This window comes from Streptopelia decaocto (genome assembly GCF_964273445.1).
Source record: "Streptopelia decaocto genome assembly, chromosome: 12".
NCBI classification, from domain to species: Eukaryota; Metazoa; Chordata; class Aves; order Columbiformes; family Columbidae; genus Streptopelia; species Streptopelia decaocto.
In genome coordinates, this window is record NC_138667.1 from 18,712,982 (window position 1) to 18,734,870 (window position 21,889).

The 21,889-nt window shown below is 53.2% G+C and overlaps 2 protein-coding genes across 2 annotated transcripts; both read left to right on the forward strand.

Annotated features, from left to right (window-relative positions):
• The first annotated feature begins 751 nt into the window (after positions 1-751).
• On the forward strand, positions 752-12,922 carry DNAJC18 (DnaJ heat shock protein family (Hsp40) member C18). Its single transcript, XM_082063895.1, has 7 exons — positions 752-883; positions 983-1,128; positions 2,248-2,433; positions 5,917-6,029; positions 6,994-7,103; positions 8,885-9,057; positions 11,860-12,922. The coding sequence occupies exons 1-7, from the start codon at positions 846-848 to the stop codon at positions 11,982-11,984; spliced, it is 891 nt and encodes a 296-aa protein (XP_081920021.1). The 5' UTR covers positions 752-845; the 3' UTR covers positions 11,985-12,922.
• A 3,967-nt stretch (positions 12,923-16,889) lies between these two features.
• Positions 16,890-21,657, forward strand: PROB1 (proline rich basic protein 1; the record flags this gene model as incomplete). The annotated part of the gene is made up of 1 exon (XM_082063964.1): positions 16,890-21,657. One exon carries the CDS (start codon positions 16,890-16,892, stop codon positions 21,366-21,368), a length of 4,479 nt encoding a protein of 1,492 aa, XP_081920090.1. The 3' UTR covers positions 21,369-21,657.
• Between the last annotated feature and the right edge of the window lie 232 nt (positions 21,658-21,889).

The following is a 21,889-nucleotide window of genomic DNA, read 5'->3' on the forward strand; positions in this document are numbered from 1 at the left end:
GTCTGGATTCAGTCTGGATTCAGTCTGGATTCAGTCTGTCACCGGCAGGGACAACTCACAAGGTCCTCTCCTAATGTCGGCCATAAGGAAAAGGGATGAGATCCTCATGATCTCCCACTTTTATATGAGATATCACGTGAATGGGATGAAATACTCGTTCAGTTTTCAGTTCGCTACTTCTCGTTGCCCCTCTTGCAGGATACACATCCATCAGTGACCTCGCATTCCACGGCTATGTCTGCCAAAAACAAAGTGTGAGGTGGATGTGCTGTACGGCTTCCCAGGCACCTCTGCTGGCGGGAGAGCTTGGAACACGGGGCTGCGTTTCAATTAGTCTCTGCAGTTATTAACTTGTATGGACTGTAAATGGTATATGGAGGTGCACGTCTATATCAGGGCGCAGTTTGACCTGACGAAATGCGACAGCTTTTCAGGGAAATGCAGCTTTAGCCGACGGGCAAATGCACTAAAAGAGAAACTTGTTTTTAACAAAGCCAGGACAAGCCTTCCTGCCGGTTACCCTTTTGTCACCTTCCAGGAAAGGAAGTAAGAATAGAGAAAGAACTTTGATAAGAACTCTTTTTTATAAGTTTTTTTTAATAAGAACTTCTATTTTTCATGAGGAACACAGGCTGGGGCTCTGACGTCACCGAGCCGCGCTATGACGTCACCCGCAGCCGCCCCCCGCGCGGTGCACGCTGGGTACCGCGTTCGCCGCGGCGGGACGGCGGACTCGCGTTCCCAGCGTCCCCCGCGCGGCCGCCGCCTCCGCGGACAAGATGGCGGCGCGGGCGGCCCGGGGCGCCGCGGGACGCTGAGGGGCCAGGGGCGGCCCCGGCGCCGCCATGACCTACACGGCGGAGCAGCTGGACGGCGTGAGGCGGTGAGAGCGGCGCCCGGGGGAGCGGGGGGTGCGCGGTGAGGGGGTGTCTGAGGGGACGCGGTGTCTGAGGGGACGGGGTAACCCTGTGCTCCCTTCTAGAATCAAGCGGTGTCGGAACTACTATGAGATCCTGGGGGTGCAGAGGGACGCCAGCGACGAGGAGCTGAAGAGAGCTTACCGAAAGCTGGCCCTCAAATTCCACCCTGACAAGAACCGCGCCCCCGGGGCCACCGAGGCGTTTAAAGGTAAGGGGGGGCGGGCCTGGCGCTGAAAACGACGCTAAAATGAGGACAGACCGCCTCGGACTTACAATTCTGCGCCTTATATAAAGGCGTCCTGTGGGCCCATGTAGCTCGTCCTTTTTATAGACTTATATATGCTGTCTCTGCAAAATCCCGCAGCTTTTCAGCAAGATTGACCTTTTAATTCTCAAAATAGAGATTTCCATTAAAGCAAAGGGAAACGGATCCCAAATCTCGTTCCTAGATGCCGTTAGAGGTTCAGGAGGATGCTTGGAAATAAGAGCAGCACATGCGAGCAAGTGTGGTGTTGTGTAATCAATAACTGCTCTGTGCCATGAATAAAAATATAGACGCAAGAATAGGAAATTTGAATGTTTTGCATCTGGAGTTTTCATTAATGTTGCAATCTCAACCTGTATCACCATTGTCAGCATCTCAACTCTCGCATCTTTTGCTTTTCCATGCAGTGTAGCAGCTCTCTGCAGCAGCACCAAGAAAGCAAGATATTTGTTCATAGTCCATTAAAATAGAGAGGTTTCGAAGGACTTTTTACATGTGTTAGGGTTGTATTTCTCTGTGAGTTTGTTTGCAGCCACGTTCTGTCAAAGAGCAAGGAAGAAGATGAACCAAACAAATACTTGTAAAGTGTGAAGTAGATGTGCTGTATGGCTTCCCAGGCATCTCTGCTGACGGAAGAACTTGGAATACGGGTCTGCATTTCAATTAGTCTCTGCAGTTATTAACTTTTGTTGGCTGTAAATTGTATATGCAGGTGCACTTCTATATCAGTGCGCAGTTTGATCTGATAAAATATTACATTCTTAGTCTCTTGAAGTGGAGCTCTCACCTCATTTTTGCAAATATTTCAGTTTTCTCATGATACTTTAACGCTTTTGTCTTTCTCCTGGTGTCTGCGATAGCAGGAAATAGGTCCCATCACAGGTAATGCCAGTGTCATGACACTTCTTTTACAAAGGCGCTGTTAAAAGTGACTCAAATCTTTGGCTGAGCACGAATTTTCTATGCCCGTTTGGGCTTTTTTGCTACTCTGCTTGTAAGAGTCTGCGATCTGGCAATACGGCGCGGTGCGCTGGCATAACGCTGCTTTTCTTCACTCTCCAGCAATAGGAAATGCTTTTGCCGTTCTGAGCAACCCCGAAAAACGATTACGATATGATGAATTCGGAAGCGACCAAGAGCACGTCAGCACTGGCCAGGCCAGGCACTATAACTACTACACGGAATTCGAAGCGGACATTACACCAGAAGAAATATTCAATGTGTTTTTTGGTGGGCACTTTCCTACAGGTTGGTATCTGTCTGCAGCAGTTTTAAAACCGATACTAGACGTAAAGGAGATTCTCTTGGTGTCAATCGCGGAGCTGATTATACATCTGAAAAGAGCAAAAACCTTTTTGGATTCACTCTTGTCTCCCTTCCTGGCTTTTTATGCCTGGAAAAACTCCCTTAACGCACGGTTCAAACTTCAGATTGAATTCCATTCCCCAAAAAAGCCCAAAGCCCAGCCTTGCCATATAGGAGTGCTTCTAGGATAGAGTGCTGCCATGGGGTGACACCTCGCACTGCCGGGGCTTGTTCCTCACCTCCCACCCTGTCCTGGCGAATTCTGACAGTACAAGTTAGGGCTGAGATCATTGTAGTCTGGCAAGGGGTTAGGCTGTTTGATTCCTGGCTAGGCAATGTTTTTTTTTTATTCAACTTGTAGCCTCTACCCATTACAACTGCAGCACTGCAGCACGTGGAGAGTTTTCCCTTAGACTTAACGACATTTAACATTTTCACTTTTAATATTTTTTGCCACTGAATAGAGGAAAAATGTGCAGTAAAGGCAAAGCCACAAACCTGCCTGTGAAAGCTACACAAATGAGTTTATCCCGACGCAGACATTTCGGATTCATAATTCCAGAAAGACTGGGGACAGCGAGCTCTCAGGAAAACCAGCACAACGTGGCAGCTCAGCACAAACTTAGCTCAGGCACACAAGTCCTGCTTGACATTGTGACAGTTTAAAACACATTGTCTTCGTATTAACTGTCTGGACACCCTGTTATTAGTAATTCTCTTGCCAAGTAGAAACTGTGTCGACTTTGCTTATTTGGAAAATGACTGAAAGGATGATTTTCTGTAATTTGACACTCATTTTTTTATTAGGAAAATGTACATAAATTCAGACCTAAACATTCTTTTGGCAAGCTGTAGCTGAAGACCCTTCTTTTTGTCATTGCTTTTCTTCCCTCTCTTGTCTGAAGCCAGCAGGGGTTTGGGAGGTAAAACGAGGTGGGAATGGGAAGGGACCAGAGGTATCTGCAGATGGTGATGTAGCGGGGACACCCAACTGCGTTCCAGTGCAGTGCGGCTCTTGCTGCCTCTATAATTAGGAAAACACGGGAGTTCGTTTGGCTGGCGGCAGGTTGTGTATTGTAAAGAAATTAAAACTTGTTAGCTTGGAAAGCGCCACCTGCCAGGACAGTTACGGGTGCACAGAATCCAGGAACACGGCAGCAGATCCGCACCTGGAGCAGCTCCCTGCGCATCTCGGTCCAGCCTCGGCTTTTGTGTTTGTAGTGAAAGTAGATGCTGCAAGATAAGTTTGGGTTAAAAGTAAATCTAAAAGGTATGGTGAGCCCAGGGCAGTACCTGCCGAACTGCCTTAGCGCTCTCGTGAACCTTCTCACCTCCGAGGTGTGAAATAAAGCAACACACATCCATGCTCATTACTACAGGCTAAAACTAATCACTTACAAGCTCCCTGTGCCTTACGCCGTGTGGTAGCATCTTGCAGCTAAGGGCACCTCAAATTGTTCTCAAAACTTGATGGGTAGATGTGCAAAGCGAGCCAAGCTCAGTGTTTGCACTGAGTTTGCAATTTTTCCATTTCTGCCTTCCCGAGAAATCACAGCTGCGTGTGCGTTTTGCCTCGGCCACCAGCGAGACGTGGCCCTCGTGGAACGTGAGTGCTGCGTGGCTGCGGCGACGGGCGCTCCAGGTCGAGGACAAGAAACCAAGGAGCCGCAGGAGGAATCTGGGTACTGGGCATGGCGGGTTTGACAGGTAGAGCGGCAAGAAGTAAATGGGAATTTTTATCGATGTGGCAGAGAATAGAAAATAAAACGATAATTTTATAGCGATAGCTCTTGGGAGTAAACAATAGTTTCCTTGCCAAAAGAATGGTTAGGTTTGGATTTATGTACATTTTCCTAATAAATGAGTTTTAAATTACAGGAAATCATCCATTCAGTTGTTTTCCAAATAAGCAAAGTCAACACAGTTTCTGCTTGGCAAGAGAATTACTAATAACAGGGTGTCCAGACAGTTGATATGAAGAGAACGTGATTTAAACTGTCACAATGTTAAGTATGACTTGTGCACCTGAGCTCAAGTTTGTGCTGAGCTGCCGTGTTGTGCTGGTTTTCCTGACGCCTCACTGTCCCCAGGATTTCTAGAATTATGAATCCAAAATGCTTGTGTTGGGATAAACTCATTTGTGTAGCTTTCTCAGGCAGGTTTGTGGCTTTGCCTTTACTGCACATTTTTCCTCTATTCAGTGGAAAAAATATTAAAAGTGAAAATGTTAAATGTCATGAGGTCTAACGGGAAACTCTCCACGTGCTGCAGTTGTCATGGGTAGAGGCTACAAGTTGAACTTCTTCTCGTTAAAAAAATGCACATGGAAGGAAAAGAAACTGCTGGCAGAAATTCCTTGAGAAACTTAGGATTTGGGGAAAGTTTTCTCTCAGCACCCTGCAAACCCCATTCTTTGCTTCCCACACTCGCTTCTGTATTTTTACAGCTTAATAAAGTATTAACTGAGCAGTGCTGAATGATAGAAACAATCTTTAAAGAAATAAAGTTTATTTTTTCAAGCTGGCCTTGTGTGGCTCTCTGATGGAGCCTTGGAACAAACAACAAAACATGTTTTGACACAATAGTAAAGGTCATTTCCACCCAGGTTCCTTGCAGAATTCTTCGGGACATTGAAAGGACAGTATAAGAGTGTAAAATAATGTGACGTCTTTCCCAGGCCTTAAAAATAGATTTGCCTTTCTGTTGTCAAAAGGCCATAAATTTCAATCCTCTAACACAAAGACATTTTGCATTTCAAAAGAGGAGAGCACAGCTATTATTAAGATATTCATGTGGTGATAAAATTGGAATTGGAACTTCAAATCAAAGCAGCACATGCAATTCTTTCCTCGGTTTAGAATTTTTAAAAATAAATCAACTGCGTTCAGGGTGCAGGAAAGGAAATCCTGAATTGTACTTCTTTTTTAACTCATTTGTTAAATCTCTTCCCTTATTATAAAAATCATGAAGTGAAACGATTAATAACATGAAGGAAGAGAAAGTAGAAATGAGTGTAGAAGACCATATTCAGTAATTATGAGAAGCCATAATTCATGGCCTGAGTCTGGTGAAGCAAATACACTTTCCTGCTTAGAGCCTGTGGATGCAACACAAGCTACGGCCTTAAAAGTGAATGTGACAAAACCAATATTAAAATACGAGCTACAATATTAAGATTCGTAGCGTGTTGCTGCAGTTTGATTTAAATGAAGGTGAGCTTGGGGGCAAACCTTACAATTTCTCTGGTATACTTTTTGGAATGACATATTATTTTGACATTTAAATCTGAGGCGTGTTTGCGCTTTTTACTCTCCAGTCTCACAGCTGTAATTCAGGCCATGGATAATCAACTAGAAACTCTGAGAAATACAGGTGAGCGCTTCAACTGGGTGAAAATCACGACTCTCTCTTGGCTTCTTTTAACAGGAAATATCCATATGTTCTCAAATGTAGCCAGAGATGCACACTATTATCCACGGAGGCACCGAAATGAAAGAGTGTGGACGCAGGAGCAGGAGGAGGAAGAAAACAGGCCACAGGTAGCCAGAAGGGGGTATTTCTTGGGCTTAAATATTAATATTTTACCAGAGCAAGGGGTCCACTTGCGCATCTGAAGCCAGGACAGACTTTCTCATGCTTAAATGCTCAGGGTTTATCCTCAAATCGTTGTCCTGGCTTTTTGCAAGCTCTGGTGCAACACCAATTAGTCCAAATATGGGCTGATAACAGATACAGAAGTACTGGCTTGTCCTTGCGGCGTATTTAATCCTTCAGTAAATCCGCACCCGGTTTCTGCCCAGGTGCTGCAGGGGCCTTTTTCCAGCCCAGGGCAGGATGGGTCTGGGATACTGTTCTACCAACTGAAACCTGTAGATGAGACACAAGATGTCATTTGTTGCCAGCGTACACACACACGTGCCGCCTCCCTTGGACAAATCGAGTGAAGAGCAGAAATAAAGATCTGTGTTTTCTCTTGAATACTTTTTTCCACTCTTTTGTTCTACCAAATTCATTCAAACAAAAAACCAAATCCATCCTGTCCCACATTACACTACGTGTGGTCTCTTAACCCTTTACTTTTCAGACATTTTAGCCAGTGTTTGAGCAGAGATGGAGATTTTTAAGGATGCAGGTGGCAAACTTCAGATGTGCGCAAAGCAGGGGGCATAAATGGGATTTACAATGTGTTCCTTTGGTTTGGATTGTCTCTGACAAGCTCGGTGCTCTGGGAATCTGTTGCCTTGTGGACAAAGCTGGAGCTGAAAGAAATGTCATGAAAATGTAACTGGAAGAAAATGGCTTTAAAGAGCTTTCTGAGATTATTAGTAAAGGTTGTTTTGAAATTAAAGTGTCATCCCTCTCAAAATTTGAAAGTGCTTCCTCTTATTTTCCGTTCAGTTTACATTTAATGCATTGATCTATGATAGACTGCTTGCTGTGAACAGATGTATCCTTTTCCGTCTGTGCTTTTCCTTGTCCGCTAATTATTGTCGTTCTTTTCAGAATTCATATTCTGCATTTATTCAGTTGATGCCAGTTTTCATCATAATAATAGTGTCGGTTATAACTCAGCTGATGGCCACTAACCCACCCTACAGCCTGTTCTACAAATCGTAAGTCATTTAAAACCACATTTTTCTGGCCTTGGGTGTTTGCGATAAGGAGGTAGACGGAAGTTGGGCTTGATAGGAAAACGCACATTAGTGTTCTGTCCTGCTCTTTCTAGAAAGTGTTATCATTTTGTAAATAAGGAAATACCAACAGCCTCTGAGAATAAGCTTTACCGCTGCAAAGTTAACTGTGACGTGCTTTATATTCCTGTGTGCTGAACAAACAGAGGCGCCGAGCCCAGAGCGTTTCTCAACTGGTGTGAAATGGGTTTGCGCAGTGGCCCAGCAGCAGGAATGTGGGTGTAGCTCAGCCCTGCTCTGCCCAGGGACTGGGGACCATGCCGAGGGTCCCACGTAAAGCCAGGAAGAAATTAAGCATGCAGCTGACAATATAAATCCAAATCTGCCCTGAAACCTGAATTCCACTTGATAGAAATCCAAATCTGCTCTGAAACCCCTGATTCCACTGGAAGAATTGTCACACTCCACCAATCATTAAAGCCTTGAAATAAATAAAAGCCTTTCCGTCTGTACAGAGCAATAGCAGAGCGCTCCGAACACTCCCCTTCTTGCAGCAAAAGGACTTCAATTTCTACCCGAATCCCCTCTGCTGTCACAGCCGCCCCTCGCCCTTTATCATATTTTACCACAAGATGTCAGTGTGTAAACCCAGCATAAGAAGCTGGTTGTTTTTTGGTTTGGGTTTGTTGTTTTGGTTTTTTCGGAGGGTGTGAAACCTCCCACGCTGCCCCGGAGCAGCTAATCTCTCCCACTTTGCTTCGCCACCTCCCCTTCTGCTGTTGATTTGAGATAGTCAGGCCTTGTACACAGCCTGTCTCCCTAAATCATATCCTTAAAAAAACCCCAAAAGCCTAAAAACTAGCAGCAATTGTTATATAAAGCAAGAATGCAGCTCTGGGAAATAGCGAGAGAGAAGGAAAAGGGGAGTCCAGGAAACAGAAGGGGCAAACTGGATTCCATTGGGTAGAGTGTAACCCTCATGTTTTGGCCGCCTGCCTCTTTCTCTGGGCAGCGGTTTGGAAAAAGAAACGCCTGGGTATCTTTGCTCAAATAAGGAAATGCACTAAAAGAGAATAGTTGAATCCAGTGGCTGTGCCCGAGTTGCTGGTTCTACCTACAGGGTGTTGTTTGGGATACTCCATGCCCCATTTCTCTTGCTGATGATTATAAAACCCTAAAGGAAAGTGTAACTCAAATCTCCCCTGTGAATTCTCATTTCTGCTAAAGGATCCAGAAACCAAGAAAATCCAGAACCAATTGCATTATGCAGTACTGGGCTGTGTGCCTTGCCTATATCTCTATATTTGTTGTCAATTCCCATGGATTTCTGGACCTAGTTTGCCAGAAATTGCCAGCAAAACCACAAGAAAGTGAACGGAGCTTCCGTCCGCAGATAAAATTTGCTCTCGTGTTTTGGAAGTGTCTGGACTGAGCTGTGAGAACACACACACACAGAGTATTCGGAGGGAACCGCGTCAGCTCTGAATCAGTTCTTTGTAAATGTTTCCAAGTATTAGGAATTTTCGCTGTGGTTTTAGAGGTGCGGAGCGGGGCTGAGTGAATTGTGTTTGTAATGTGCGGTTTGCTCTGCCCGAGACTTGTAATTTCCCTGTTGAGTGGCTGAGGGAGCTGCAGTCCTGCAGAAAGCAGCTGTAAAGGAGGTGCTGAAAATCCTGTCCTCTGGAAACGGTAACGTGGAGAAAAACCTCTCCATTTCTTTATATTTGAACTGCTAAACTGCTTTCTCCACAATGTTTTCACAGGTCCATAGGCCACGTTATAAGCAGAGAAACAGAGAACTTGCAGGTGCCTTACTATGTCGATAAAAACTTTGAAAAGAATTATCAAGGAGCAGAACTTCAAGAGCTTGAGAAAACGGTCGAAAAAGATTACATAGACTACATTCAGACCAGCTGCTGGAAGGAGAAACAGCAAAGTAAGTGATTTTTGTTCCCACCTCTGACCCAGCGGCCGTTGTGCTTCACAAAGCGCTGCCCTTTTTAGCCTCATTTTCCGACACGTGGAACACCTCAAACCTTGCGCTGGCGCTTTAGAGACATCTCTGTGAGTGCTGAATTCGCTCTTCTGGAGGGTCTGTCAAAATTAATTGCAGTTGATTCTGAGAGACAAGCGGAAAGTAGATTTCACCCTTTGAGACGTTTTGTTTCCACGCAGTGTTTATGCTTGAATAGCTCTAAGTGATGATGCTTTAAACGTATCATGTCCCACCTTGCCTAGCTCTGACAGATTGTTAGGGCTAGAAAAGTTCTCGAGACATCACCTGTTCCACATTCCTTTTGCTGGAGCAGAATAACTTTTGCTTCGCCTGGTTCCACGAGAAGATCCAAGTTTTTCTTCAGAACTTCATCAGCAGAGCCTGTGCCCTATTTGGTGCTTCGGCACCCTATTCGGGTGCTTTTGGTGATCTCGCAGTGGGCTGCGTGACCGGTATCAGTTTTCAAAAGGCCTGCTTCTGGGCTTTTTGGGTGCGCTTATTTGCATTTTCTATCTTTAGCTGAGTTTGAGGTCGTGTTTTTTACCATAGTCAAGATTGGCTTTTAAAACCAACTGATTGTGGAAAGGGAGGACACAAAAACGTGACTGTTCACAGTTCTCACATCAGTCCAAAGTCAAAATGGCGCGTATAAAGCCGTGTACTTTAACCCCATATTGTGCTATTTGTTAATTACTACTCTTCTAGTTCATTTAAAATAGAGCAAATCCTGCTCCTTCCGTAGCGGTACAAAAGAACAGCAATCAAATGACAAGGGCTAGCTGAAGATGGGTGGTTGTGACTGATTTTTCTGAAGAGCTCATCACCTTAAAATGAGTCAAGTCAGTGTCAAACGGTCCTCAGCACGCTACTAAAACCTGACTTTGCGCTTGTTGACGGTTTCTTCACCCGTTGCATCATTATGGGAGCCACACGTGCTCTCAACAAGACTCATTCAATCCTGTGCCAGACTTAGCGCAGTGTTGTGACTCAAACTGCTAACAGGTTTTGGACGGGAAAAGTTTTGTTTTCATCCAGAGACTAATTTGTTCTGTGTTACATAAAAGTTACTAATCTTTCTTTTAAAGAGAAATACATAGATATAGACTCTGAAGCTGGAAAAGAACCCATAAATAAGACCATAAAAGCCCAAACAATCCCTTAGTTCTTGGTGTGTTTGGCTTGTGATCTCAGCATCGGTGCTGGCAGGAGCAGCGCAGAGGTAGAATGTGGCTATTAATAACCATCAGTGTAGCTTCATGCCTGGGCTTGCCTTAGACATAGAATCTGTTCCTTACAGAAAGAAAAAAGCCTTTTAATTGACTTTGTGCGACTGAAAGTCGCCATATTCTCTCTTTCCCAAAAACTGTGAGCAAGGAGTGCGGTGCCCCAGAACTGGTAGTGGGAGAAGGGGGAAGTGATTGAGTGCCAAGTAGAGACTTTATTAGTCACACATCTGCAGATATATTTACAAGGTCCACAATTAGCAACAGCCTGAAGAGACCAGTGTAATTAAAAAAACAAAGAAAATACAGATTGATTAGTGCCTGGGCCAGTGAGCAGGTAGTGAACACAGCCCAGGCTGTGCTAACTTTAGTCCCGGCAGGTTTGTAAAAATAAACCACGAATACAAGATGGAGCGTTGTGGAGAAGTTCTCTGGAGATGTTGAGGCAGTTCTTAGCTGTTGTTCCATAACTGGGTCTGTTAATTCTTGTTTAAGTGTTTAACTTCATGTGGTCAGCTTGGTTTATTTTGTGTGTTGAATGCACGTTTGTTTTGTGCACTGTGGGTGCATTTCTCTTAAGCACCAGCAAAATGAACATAGGTTAGTTCTGTAAGAACAGATTGACTTTTTATTCAAGTCCTTGAGTTTATGACTTGAAAAGTGTTACCTGGTGTCCAACTACATTAATTAAAACTTCAACAGAAACAGATGTATCCGTGTCTCGTCACTTGTGTCACCGTTCCTGCCTTCGCAGCAGGACAGTGTCTAAAAGTGGCGTCTGCTGTGGTTTGTGGCACTTAAATTATAAAACCTAAAAACTGATGCCTGATCTAAAAGGAAATGTTGCTGCCTGGCAGTGTGTGAAGCTTTTCAGTGAAGAGGCGGAGGGTCAAACGGTTTAAATTTCAGTGGGACAGAGACATGGGATGTCAGGCGTGAAGGGACCTGTTGAAGCTCTTTCCACTTTGAATTGTTTTATAGAATGAGGGGCTTGTAAGATACAGAAAAGCTCTTTGAAAAATTGTCATCAGGCAGCCCGTGCTTAGGGAAATTCTGACCTTTTCAGAAGCGAATCGCTGCTGTTCTCTTAGGTGCATCTAATCCTGGATCTAAATTACTCTTCAGGGACAAAGTTATATTAAGACTTCTCTAGCTAATCAGCCAAAGGAATTTCTCTTAGTTACTGGGGGGAAATAATTTAAACAATGGGATTACTTCAGTTTTGAGAAGAAGGGGGGGAAAATATGCAAAGTACATTTGCGATTGTTCATGAATGGGCACAGAGGCCTTTCAGAGGAGTCCCTCTGTCACCTTCCTGTAATTATTAAAGCAAACAATTACAATGGCTTCTGGGCAAACCTCTTGCCATGGTTAACATGCCCAGTTTCACTGAAGCAAAGTGAATTAAAAAACCCCATGCCATGAGGAAAACAAAGCACTGAGAAACTGTTCTTTAAAGCAGACTCACGGCTTTATCCTAATATATATATATATATATATATTCTTTTTCATCTTTCAGAGTCTGATCTGTCCAATTTGGCCAAGCTATACAGAGACGAGCGGTTAAAACAGAAAGCGGAATCGCTGAAACTTGAGCACTGTGAGAAGCTCTCCAGTCTGATCGGGATGCACAAAGGGGGCTGAGCGGGACACACACCTTCCCTAGTTTTATTTATTGCTGGTTTAACTTATGTTTTTATTTTCCTTTGTATAAAAAGGGAAGGAGTTTCTTGTAAAGAGTCTGAATATTCAATTCCTTCTGCATAAAGTGCAGAGGTGGGCCGGCACCAGCTGAAGAGCCGGCATTTGCTGTAATATATACTGTACACTAGATTTGGTTCCAAGGACCAGTGGCACTTTGTAAATTAATTCCGTGGGAGGCACTAGTAGTTTGGAACCCGTCTCCGTCCGTGCTTTGTCTGCCGTCCAAACGCTGTGTGCTTCCCGGGACAGCACGCACATGTCTTGGCTTTCTGTATTTTCTGTGGACCTACAATTCTCTCGACCGGACGACGTCGGGATGAAGCGCGAGCGATGTCCTGGCTCTGCGGCGCTTTGCCGTGGGGATTCAGGTGGAAGGCGCCGTGTTTCCGTTCGATTGTAACACGCAGTGTTGAATTCAGAAGAGTTGGGCACCTGCTCCAGGTGAACACGTGAGCTCCAAACTCTCCGCGCTGTCACACGGACGTAACCCTGTGCTGGTCTGACCGGGACCGTGTGCTGGTCTGACTGGGACTGCACTGGTCTGACTGGGACCATGTCCCTCTGTTCCGTTATGAGGCGACACACGGAGATGCCGACAGCAACATCGCACAAGGAGATGAGTCTGTGAATTGCACCGATTCCCATGTCTGCCAGATTGTGGAGGAAGGACACCCGTATTTATTTTCTCATCTGTTTCCAGTGGCGTATTTTCAAGCTGGCTGTTTAATTCTGATTTTTATCTGCCGACTCTTCTCCAGCTGTTACAGGGGTCCCGCTTTTCCTGGTACGGTTTTGATGTAGCATATTTTTACTCTGTTGAGCAGTTCTGAATGTTTCACTGTAGAGATCAGTATTGCAAAGAAACAGCTCCATGTCGTCGTGTCCTGTTGTTTTTCTTGATCCTCCTTCACAAAACCAGGCGTTGAAAGGCAGGTTGAGGACGGTTGTGCTGCTGGGAACAGCATTACTCCAGGTAAATGCCCTAACTATATTATTACCAAAAATTATGTGGTTTAGTTCCTAGTAAAAAAAGCCATTGGGTTACCCAACTTTCTAGCAAGACTGTACATACTACCCCCTACTTCTGCCAGAAGCAGGGGGTTAAAAAAATTATAAAACAACATAACGACTCATTAAAGTAGCATTTTCATGTTAATGGTTGTTCCCAGCTTTGTAGGAGAACTTGGGGCAGCAGAGCAGAGTTTGTCAGTGGGAGTGGAAAAGGACCAGGAGAAATGGGGTTGTAGTGACACACGGCGTAAAAACCTTTGGGTTTATTATTCTGGATCAATAAGGTGACTCAAAGTAAGGCGGGCAGCCTTCATCCTGCTATTGCCCAGTTTTGAGCACGTCATGGGAGTGTGTATAAAAAGCAGAACTATTTTAAGGTTGCTTTTTATATATTAAACAGTTTGCAGAATAGGTTTGAAATAGGTAACAGTGGTTGGGCTTGATTGCAGGTTTGGTATCTTCCCTGTGGCTCCTGTTTGACTCCCATGGCTGTGAAGTGACAACACCACGACTTCACTGGATTTATGTGACGTCCCGTGTGGAGCTTGAATTCGTACCGGGTATTTTACACTTGAAATAGATCGCGCCTTTCACCTAAAGATCTCAAAGCGCTTTAGGGGGTGGGAGAGCACCTGTGGAGAGCTGTAAGAGGCTTCTCTGCAACTAAGAAGCAGAAGATGAGACTGGAAGGTCGGCTTCCCTTGGCTCCCCGGGAATAGCGGGGGCTTGCAAATGGGTAGGCAGTGAATTAATTAGTTAGTTTTCATGAAGACTTGACGTCTCGGTGGCTGCGGGATAGACCCTGGGCGATTCCCGGCCGCGGCCCCTTTAAGAGGCCGAGTTGGGGAAGGGGGGGGAGCGGGCGCGAGCGTTGCTAGGAGACCGGGCCGGCCGCTATTGCCGCCCCTCACGGGGGCGTGGCCTGCGCAGACCCCCGCCCCGCCCCCGAGGGGGCGGGGCGGGGGTCTGCGCAGGCCACGCCCCCTGCGCAGAGCGATCGCACATGGCGATGACACGAAGTCAGGGGGAACCTTATGACTGGAGCTTGGAGCCAGGGGGGTCGGGCTCTGCTCCCCAGGAACAAGCGCCAGGAGCAGAGGAAACGGCCTCAAGTTGCACCAGGGGAGGTTGAGGTTGGATCGCTCCCTCTCGGTGCTGGTCCCGGGTCAGAGGTGCAGGCACGGAGCTGGCACAGAAAGAACAAGTTAATAAGCAAATGCGGTGTTAAGTCTGCAGGCAGTATCATGCTGGTTTAAATATAAATCAGTATTTAAGTAGCAAGTCTGGGTCCACCCGTTCTTCTGTAACGTGCTTGTGCTTCACAGGCTGTTCCCTCTGCACCTGGAAGACAGGTTTACAGCCTCTTAACCTAAAGAATCACAGCATCCCAGCCCGGTTGTGCTGCAGGGACCCCTGCAGATCCCCAGCCCCACCTGCTCACGCAGGGTCACACAGCAGATCACACAGGTGGGTCCAGGCGGTTTGAATGTCTCAGAGAAGGAGACTCCACACCCGCTCTGGGCAGCCTGGGCCAGGCTCTGGCACCTCCCAGCAAACAAGTTTCTCCTCATGTTCACATGGACCCTCCTGTGTTTCAGTCTGTGCCCGTTGCCCCTCACCCTGGCGTTTGGCACCACTGAACAGTCTGGTCCATCCTCTGACACCCACCCTGAGATATTGGTCAGCATTGTATGGTCGTATTTTGGTTGGCAGGAGCACCCCGGGCATCTCCACCACGCCTTCCTCTCTCTTCTTCATGTGGAAATCATGATCCATGCCGAGCAGGGGGATGTCCCCAAGGAGCAGGAGGTGCAGAACAGGAGTGTCTCTTGCCCAGTGTGTCACCGGCAGCCCTGGTGGGACAAGACCACCCGGGCTCTTTCCTCTGTGCTCCCACCACACACCTGCTTCCGGCAGCCTCAGGGATGCTGGAAGGAACCAGCCACGCTGGCCGGTCCATAGAGCCGGCTCTGTGGAGCGTGCGGGGCCATCCCGTGTCCCCAGCGCGGGGGCCGGGAAGCGGATGAACAGTGGGTGTGCGACGGTACCTTCCAACCGCCCTCGCAGCCTCCGGTATTGTCACCCGCTTGTGGCAGCTGTTGACACTGTTTCGGTTCTGGCAGGACAGTGTCAGAGAAGGGCGCAGCAGCAGCAGAGCTGTGCTGAGTGCTGGGAAAGAGGCGAAGGGTTAAAGCAATTAGACAAGTCACTGCTCTAAATCAGCCTTGTACCCGCCGCTGGGACAACAGGACCTGCGGGCAGCAGCACAAGGACCTTTCCCTCTGTGTCCAGGGAGAGCTCAGTGAGCTGATTGTTTTACCTTATCCAGAGCATCACCACGTCCCGCAGCCCGTGTTCCCCCAGTGCCGTCTCTGCCCTCGCTCCTCACCCAGCGCGGTGCCCCCCGTGCACCCGGGGGGCTCAGCAGGACAGCGCTGACCCCGGCTGGACCAACATCCCTTTTCACCAGCGCTGGGGCACTGGATGTGACCGTCGGTGCGGGAGGGAGAGCAACACAGCATCTCTCTGGGGTCTGGACGAGCCGGGGGCCGAGGGGGCAGCTCAGCCCCGGGGAGCTGCGTTCCCCCCGCTGTGGGTCCGTGCGTCCCCCACACTGCAGATCCGGCTGTGCAGGGGACAGAGCCAGCGGTGACTCAGGAGGCGCCGGCCGGGCTGCTGTCCTGGGCTTGGGGAGACTCTGGGAGCGCCAGGCTGAGCTCTGGGCCCCTCGCCTGGGAACCACAGGGTGGCTGCAGCACCCAAGCAGCAGCCGAGGTGTTGGGGTGCTGCGAGCAGCCCAGGCAGCATGGGGAGCTCCTCCATCCCACCGGCTCCTGCAAAGCCAGGCTGGAGGGAGTCGGGGATCTGAAATCCCACACACACCCTCTTGCACGAGACCACTGTGCCCAAGGCAGGTCCCCTCTGCTCCCCATGGCCACAAATGCCACCGGCAAGCACAGCCCTGCTCAGCAGCGAAGGGTTAAGCAGCAGCCTGGCGATCAGGGAAGCTCTCCTCTCTTCCTTTTCCTTGCCAAGGTTTAAATTTAGTCTCTGTATGAACCCACTTGACTTGGGCATCGGGTTGCTCCGGGGCTGGCAGTGCCGGGGAGCACCTGCTACCGCTGCTTCACTGCAAAAATCCCCCGGGAGCCGGGGCCGAGCTCCGCTGCAGCAGTTGGGGCCGGCAGGCTGCACAGACCCTGCTGCCATGCCGTGTGCCCCACTGCTTGCTTTGGGTCCCCCCGAAAGAGGCAAAAAGCAGCCGTCCATCATTCAGCTCTTGTGAGTCCCAGAGGTGCTCGGTGCCCAGTTTGATTTGCAGCCTTGAGTTTTGCTTCCTGGCCACCCGCAATTGGTTCTGGGGGCGGGTGGGTTTGGGGCAGCCCCTGGGACACGCTGTCCCTGCGGCGCGGCTGGGAGAGGAGCTGCGGTGGGGACGGAGCAGCAGCGCAGGGCCCCCCGTGCCGCCCACAGCGCTGTGCCGGGGGACACAGCCCGGGTACCCCCATGGGCACAGGGACACCCTGGGCCTCTCCTGTGGATGCGGGGGGCTGCAACACGGGGTGAGGGGGTGTGGGACAGGGCCGGCAGCCCCCGGCAGACCCCTATAGCCGGGGGCAGCAGTGGCATCTCCGCAACGCACTTGGCATCGCCTCCCCCGGGCTGGCGCTCGCTGGGGCCCATGTGATCGAGGGGCTGCCCCGTCCCGCCGCGTCCAGCCGCCCGCACGGCGACGGAGCCAGAAGGTCGAGCCGGCGTCCCTGACGGAGCGTCCCCGGCACCGAGGAGGGTCCCTTGGCACCGGCTGGCACCCCCCGGGGTCATCCTGCCACAATGCCCCGCGGGAAGAGGGACCCCGTGCTGCTGCCCCATGCGGACACGGATGGCGAGGGGCTCCGCGGCGGTGGGGACGGCCAGCGGTCCGCGTCGGAGGAGGAGGGCCACCTCCCCGGCCTCCCCCGCGACGACCTCGCCAAGAGCATGTCGGGCTCCTCCGTCTCCTCCTACCACTCCGCCCTGTGCTCGGAGGGGACCGAGACCTTCAAGGACTGCCTGGAGTTTCTGGACGAGGAGGGGACGCCCCCCCGGGACGCGGGGCGGCGAGGCGGCTGTGCCGAGGGGGCTGCTCCGGGGCGCTGGGCTCCGGGAGCCCCTGGTGTCCCCCCACCGGCCGGCCCCCTCGCCCGCCCGCGGCCGGCTCAGCTGTCCAGCGCGGCTAAGAATAGCGCGGCGCCGGGGAGCAGGATGGGTGCCCTCGGCGCGGACCGGCAGGCTGCCACCAGCACGGCCGCGGAGCCGGCTCGGCCGCGGAACCCCGGCGGGATGCTCGGCGGGACGCCCAGCGATTCGGACGAGCTGGACGGCGAGGTGCGGGCGCTGACGGCCAGGGCCTTCCGCAGCCTCTCGGGTCTCCCCGGCGCCCACCTCGACATGTGCAGCTCCCACACCTCCTCCAGCCTCTCCAACTCGCTGTCGGAGGACGGCGGGCGGCCGCGGCGGTGGCCGGCGGGCGGCGGCGAGACCCGGGGCGCGGTGACAGCCCTCCATGGCCGGGTGGGCTGGCCCTTCCCCACCGGCGTGGATGGGGAGCTGCTGGGCTTGCTGGGGAAGGAGCAGTTCGAGTGCGTGGATGTGGAGCTGGAGAGCGGGGAGGCCAGGAAGGGCCACGGCAAGAAGAGGACGGTCCCCAAGCGCCAGATCCTGCTGAAGAGGAAGGAGAGGAAGGAGACGGCTTTTGGCCCCTGGGGTGATGGTCCAGCCCCCCAGCCGCTGCCCCCCGCCAGGAAGGAGCCCCCCAGCAAGGGCAGGGCCATGGGAGAGGACTTCAGGCTCAACTACAAGCAGTTCATGAAGACGGCCTCCCTGGACAGCGACGCCAGCAAGACCAGGGCGGCCTCGTCCCTGGTGAAAAACGTCCTGGCCAAGAAGATGCAGTACGAGCAGAGGATCAAGATGGAGCAGAAGGGGCTGCGGGGCAGCTCGACCTCCTCGGGTCCGTCCTCCGCCGGCACCGACCTGCTGGGAGACGGCCTGGAGGGCAAGTCCAGCTCGCTGTCCCGCTCCGACTGCAGCTTCTCCGCCGAGGACCTGCGAGGCGGCGGGATGCCGGTGGCCGCGGGGGACGCCAGCACCCGTCCCACCAAGGGCGTGGTGCTGAGCGAGGCAACGAGGGAGAGCGTCTGCAAGCTGAAGAAGACCTTCAACGAGCTCAACGAGAGGATGAAGTACCAGGAGGTGCTGGGGGGTCACCGGCTGCCCGGCGTCGCTGAGGAACCGGCGGCAGAGCGGATCCGTTACCGGCGGGCGCGCGCCTTGTTCGAGCCCCCCCCCGATGCGGGGAAGGCGCTGGACATTGCCCCCCGGTTTGAGAGGGCGCCGAGGCCGTGGCCCAGCCTGCGGCAGCGAGCCATCCGCCCCGGCCACCCCCAAACCCTCCCCGCGGAGCCCGACGGCCCCGCCGCGCCGCCCCGCCGCCTCTTCACCTCCCGGGCGCAGGACGTGAGGCTGGTCCCGCAGGGCCCGCGCGAGGAGAAGCCACCGGCCGTGCCCCGCCGGCCGCACAGCCCCGGCACCCCGGCACGGGGGTCCCCGCCGGCTGTGCCCCCCAAGACGGAAGAGAAGGGGAAGGGGCGCGTCCCCCAGCCCCGGGACGTGCGCAAGCTGGTGAAGAGCAGCTACAGCCTCTGCTTCGGGGCCGCCGGCGCATCCCCCGGCACCGCAGCGCCGGTGGGCAGCGGGGACCCGCCGCCGGCCGCCCCGCTCGTCATCCACTGCACCTCGGTCCGCCGGCGGGAGACGGCGCCGCAGCCAGGGGACGGGGACGTGCCGGCGGCCACCGGCCGAGAGGCGGCCCCGGCACACGCCGAGGGTCCCGCGCAGCTCGCCGGCAGCCAAGCCGCGCCCCAGCAGGGCTCCCCCGTCCACATCACGAGGGTCCAGGCCACGCGGAGGGATCCGGCCCCCGCGGAGGGCCCCGCCGCGTCGCCCCCGCGCCGGGAGCGGAGCGAGCTGAGGCTGCCGCCGCGGGCGCCGCTGGCCGAGGGGGTCCCGCACGTGGAGACCCACCTGCACGTGCTGGTGGGCCGGCGCTCCCCGGCGGGCGCAGCCGCCGCCCCGGCGCAGAGCAGCGCGCTGCTGCGCACCGAGAAGACCGTCCTGCTCCCGCCGCCCGCGCCCGCCGAGGGACAGGACGCCCGTGGCCGCGGTGGCACCGGGGGGCTCTGCGCCACTGAGGGGCCTGGGTCAGCGCTGCAGCGGCACGGCAGCAGTGACGGCGGGGACCCCCGAGCCGTCCCCCCGGCCAGCGGCAACGTGCACCCACAGCCTTGGACAGCGGCGGCGAGCGGCGCGCCGAAGCCACCCACGGGCGAGCCGGGGTCGGCAGGGAGCAGCGGCTCTGCCGGCAGCACCAGCCCCCCCGCCGCCCCCTTTCGAGCCGGGGACGGTGATGAAGGTCCCCCCGGGCAGCTGCCGGAGCGCAGGGAGGCCTGGGAGCACTCGGCGAAGTGGCCGGCGGACACCGAGCCGCACCTGCCCGCCGAGAACTCCAACTACTTAGCAATTCCTGTGAGAGCCCCCGAATCCTCGCCCATGGCAAAACTGCCCATGGTCCCCAACCCAGCCAGTGCGTCCTTTGGGACCCCCTCAGTCCCCAACCCAGCCAGCGTGTCGTTTGGGACCCCTATAATCCCCCACCCAGCCAGCACATCTTTTGGGACCCCCATGGTCCCCAACCAAGCGAGCACATCCTTTGGGACCCCCTCAGTCCCACACCCTGCCAGTGCGTCTTTTGGGACCCCCATGGTCCCCAACCGAGCCAGCACGTCCTTTGGAACCCCCTCAGTCCCCAACCCAGCCAGTGCGTCTTTTGGGACCCCCATGGTCCCCAACCGAGCAAGCACATCCTTCGGGACCCCCTCAGTCCCCAACCCAGCCAGCGCATCCTTTGGGACCCCCACGGTCCCCAACCGAGCCAGCACATCCTTTGGGGCTCCCTCAGTCCCCAAGCCAATGAGCGCATCCTTTGGTGCTCCCACGGTCCCTAACACGACCAACTCCTCTTTAGGCTACCCATCAGCCTCCACCCTGGCCAGCACATCATTTGGAGCTCCCTTGGTCTCCAACCCCACCAACAAGTCTTTTGGGACCCCCCTAATCCCCTACCCAGCCAGCGTATCCTTTGGGACTCCCTTGGTCCCCAACCTGTGTGGTGCAACCTTTGGGTCCCCATTGGTCCCTAATCCATCCAGTGCGTCCTTTGGGACCCCCTTGGTCCCTAATCAATCCAGTGCATCCTTTGGGCCCCCATTGGTCCCCAATCCATCCAGTGCATCCTTTGGGACCCCCTTGGTCCCTAATCAATCCAGTGCATCCTTTGGGCCCCCATTGGTCCCAAATCCATCCAGTGCATCCTTTGGGATCCCCTCAGTCCCTAATCTGACCAATTCATCACTTGGCTTCCCCTTGCTCCCCAACCCAGCCAGCTCATCCTTTGGGTCCCCCTTGGTCACCAACCCAGTCCCCGCATCCCTTGGGCACCCATCGATCTCCAACATGGCCAGCTCATCCTTTGGCTCCTCTTTGGTCCCCAACCCATCTGGCGCTCCACTGGGGACCCTGCCAGGTGGGGAAGCACCCTGGAGCAAACAGGGCCCCGATGCCCCCCTGCCCCGGCCCCCCGAGGGCCTGGTGTCCGCAGAGCGCCCGGTGCCGCTGCCCCCAGCCCAGCCCCAGCCTCGCCCCGAGGACACCCCCCATCTCCTAAGGGGAACCGACGGCCCCTCACCGAGCAGTAAGAGCACGCAGAGCCCCACCAAGCCCTTCGCCCCCCACCTGCCCACGCACCGGAGGATGCTCGTCGATCCCGACAGTGGGAAATGCTACTACATGGAGCCGCCGCGGCAGCCCCAGCTGAAAACACTTTATGACCCTGAGACGGGGCAGTACCTAGAGGTGCTCATCCCACCGGTGGCATCGCATGCCGGGCTCTACCAGGCTCCTTTCAACCCCATGGTCATGGCCCCGGGGGTCTACGCTCCACCCTATGTGCCTTACAGCGGCTTCCCGGGGCTCCCGGCACCCCCACCGCCTGCTGCCCCCTCCCCGGTGCACCCCGAGCTGCCGGCTGCCGAAAACCCCAGCTTCTCAGGGACCTTCAGCCCCGCTCCCAAGAGTGAGGGGCCACCCACTGCCGGGGGTCCCGACTGCGGGTACCTGGAGGGCCTGTACTACATCCCCACGGGGATGCGGGCCAGCCCCGGCCCCGGCCAGCCCCCCACCAGCCCCGAGAAGGGACCTCGGCTCCCGATGTGACAATTCCAAGTGGGGACAGACCCGCCTGGCGTGTCCCTTCACGAGCAGCCGGGCTTCAACCCCAAAGTCAGCACCACAGACCCCCTGCCCGTGGTGCCGAGGGGTAACGGGCACTGGCTGGACCTCACCGGCTCCTTGTGGAAATCGGGAGATAAAGGGTATTTTCCGGTGTGAGCATATGGCAGCTCCAGGGAGGCTCGAAGTTGTGGGCCCCAGTCAACAAAGGGACCCCTTTGCATGGCCCCCCTTTCCCTGTCCTGTGCCAAGGGTGACCTGGGCTGGTCGGCAGAGGGGGACGATGGCCCGGTCAGCGCCAGCCCCCCCAGCCACAGCTGTGGCACAGTCTCCCTAAAATAGTAATAAAAATGCTGAGAAGAGCATTAAATCCTACAGATCCATCCCATGTTTGTACCGTCTGTAAAGAGGGGTATGAGGGGCTCCCGCGGCCCTGTCGGGGAGCTGAGGCACTCGGATGACCATGAGCCAGCACTGGGCCCTTGTGGCCAGGAAGCCAATGGTAC

Bases quoted from the DNA above. Each gene is read 5' to 3' on its own strand.
- DNAJC18 (XM_082063895.1), top strand. From the start codon at position 846: ATGACCTACACGGCGGAGCAGCTGGACGGCGTGAGGCG. The intron at 1,129-2,247 runs GTAAGGGGGGGC...TTCACTCTCCAG, and splicing joins GGCCACCGAGGCGTTTAAAG to CAATAGGAAATGCTTTTGCC. The intron at 6,030-6,993 runs GTAGCCAGAAGG...CGTTCTTTTCAG, and splicing joins AGGAAGAAAACAGGCCACAG to AATTCATATTCTGCATTTAT.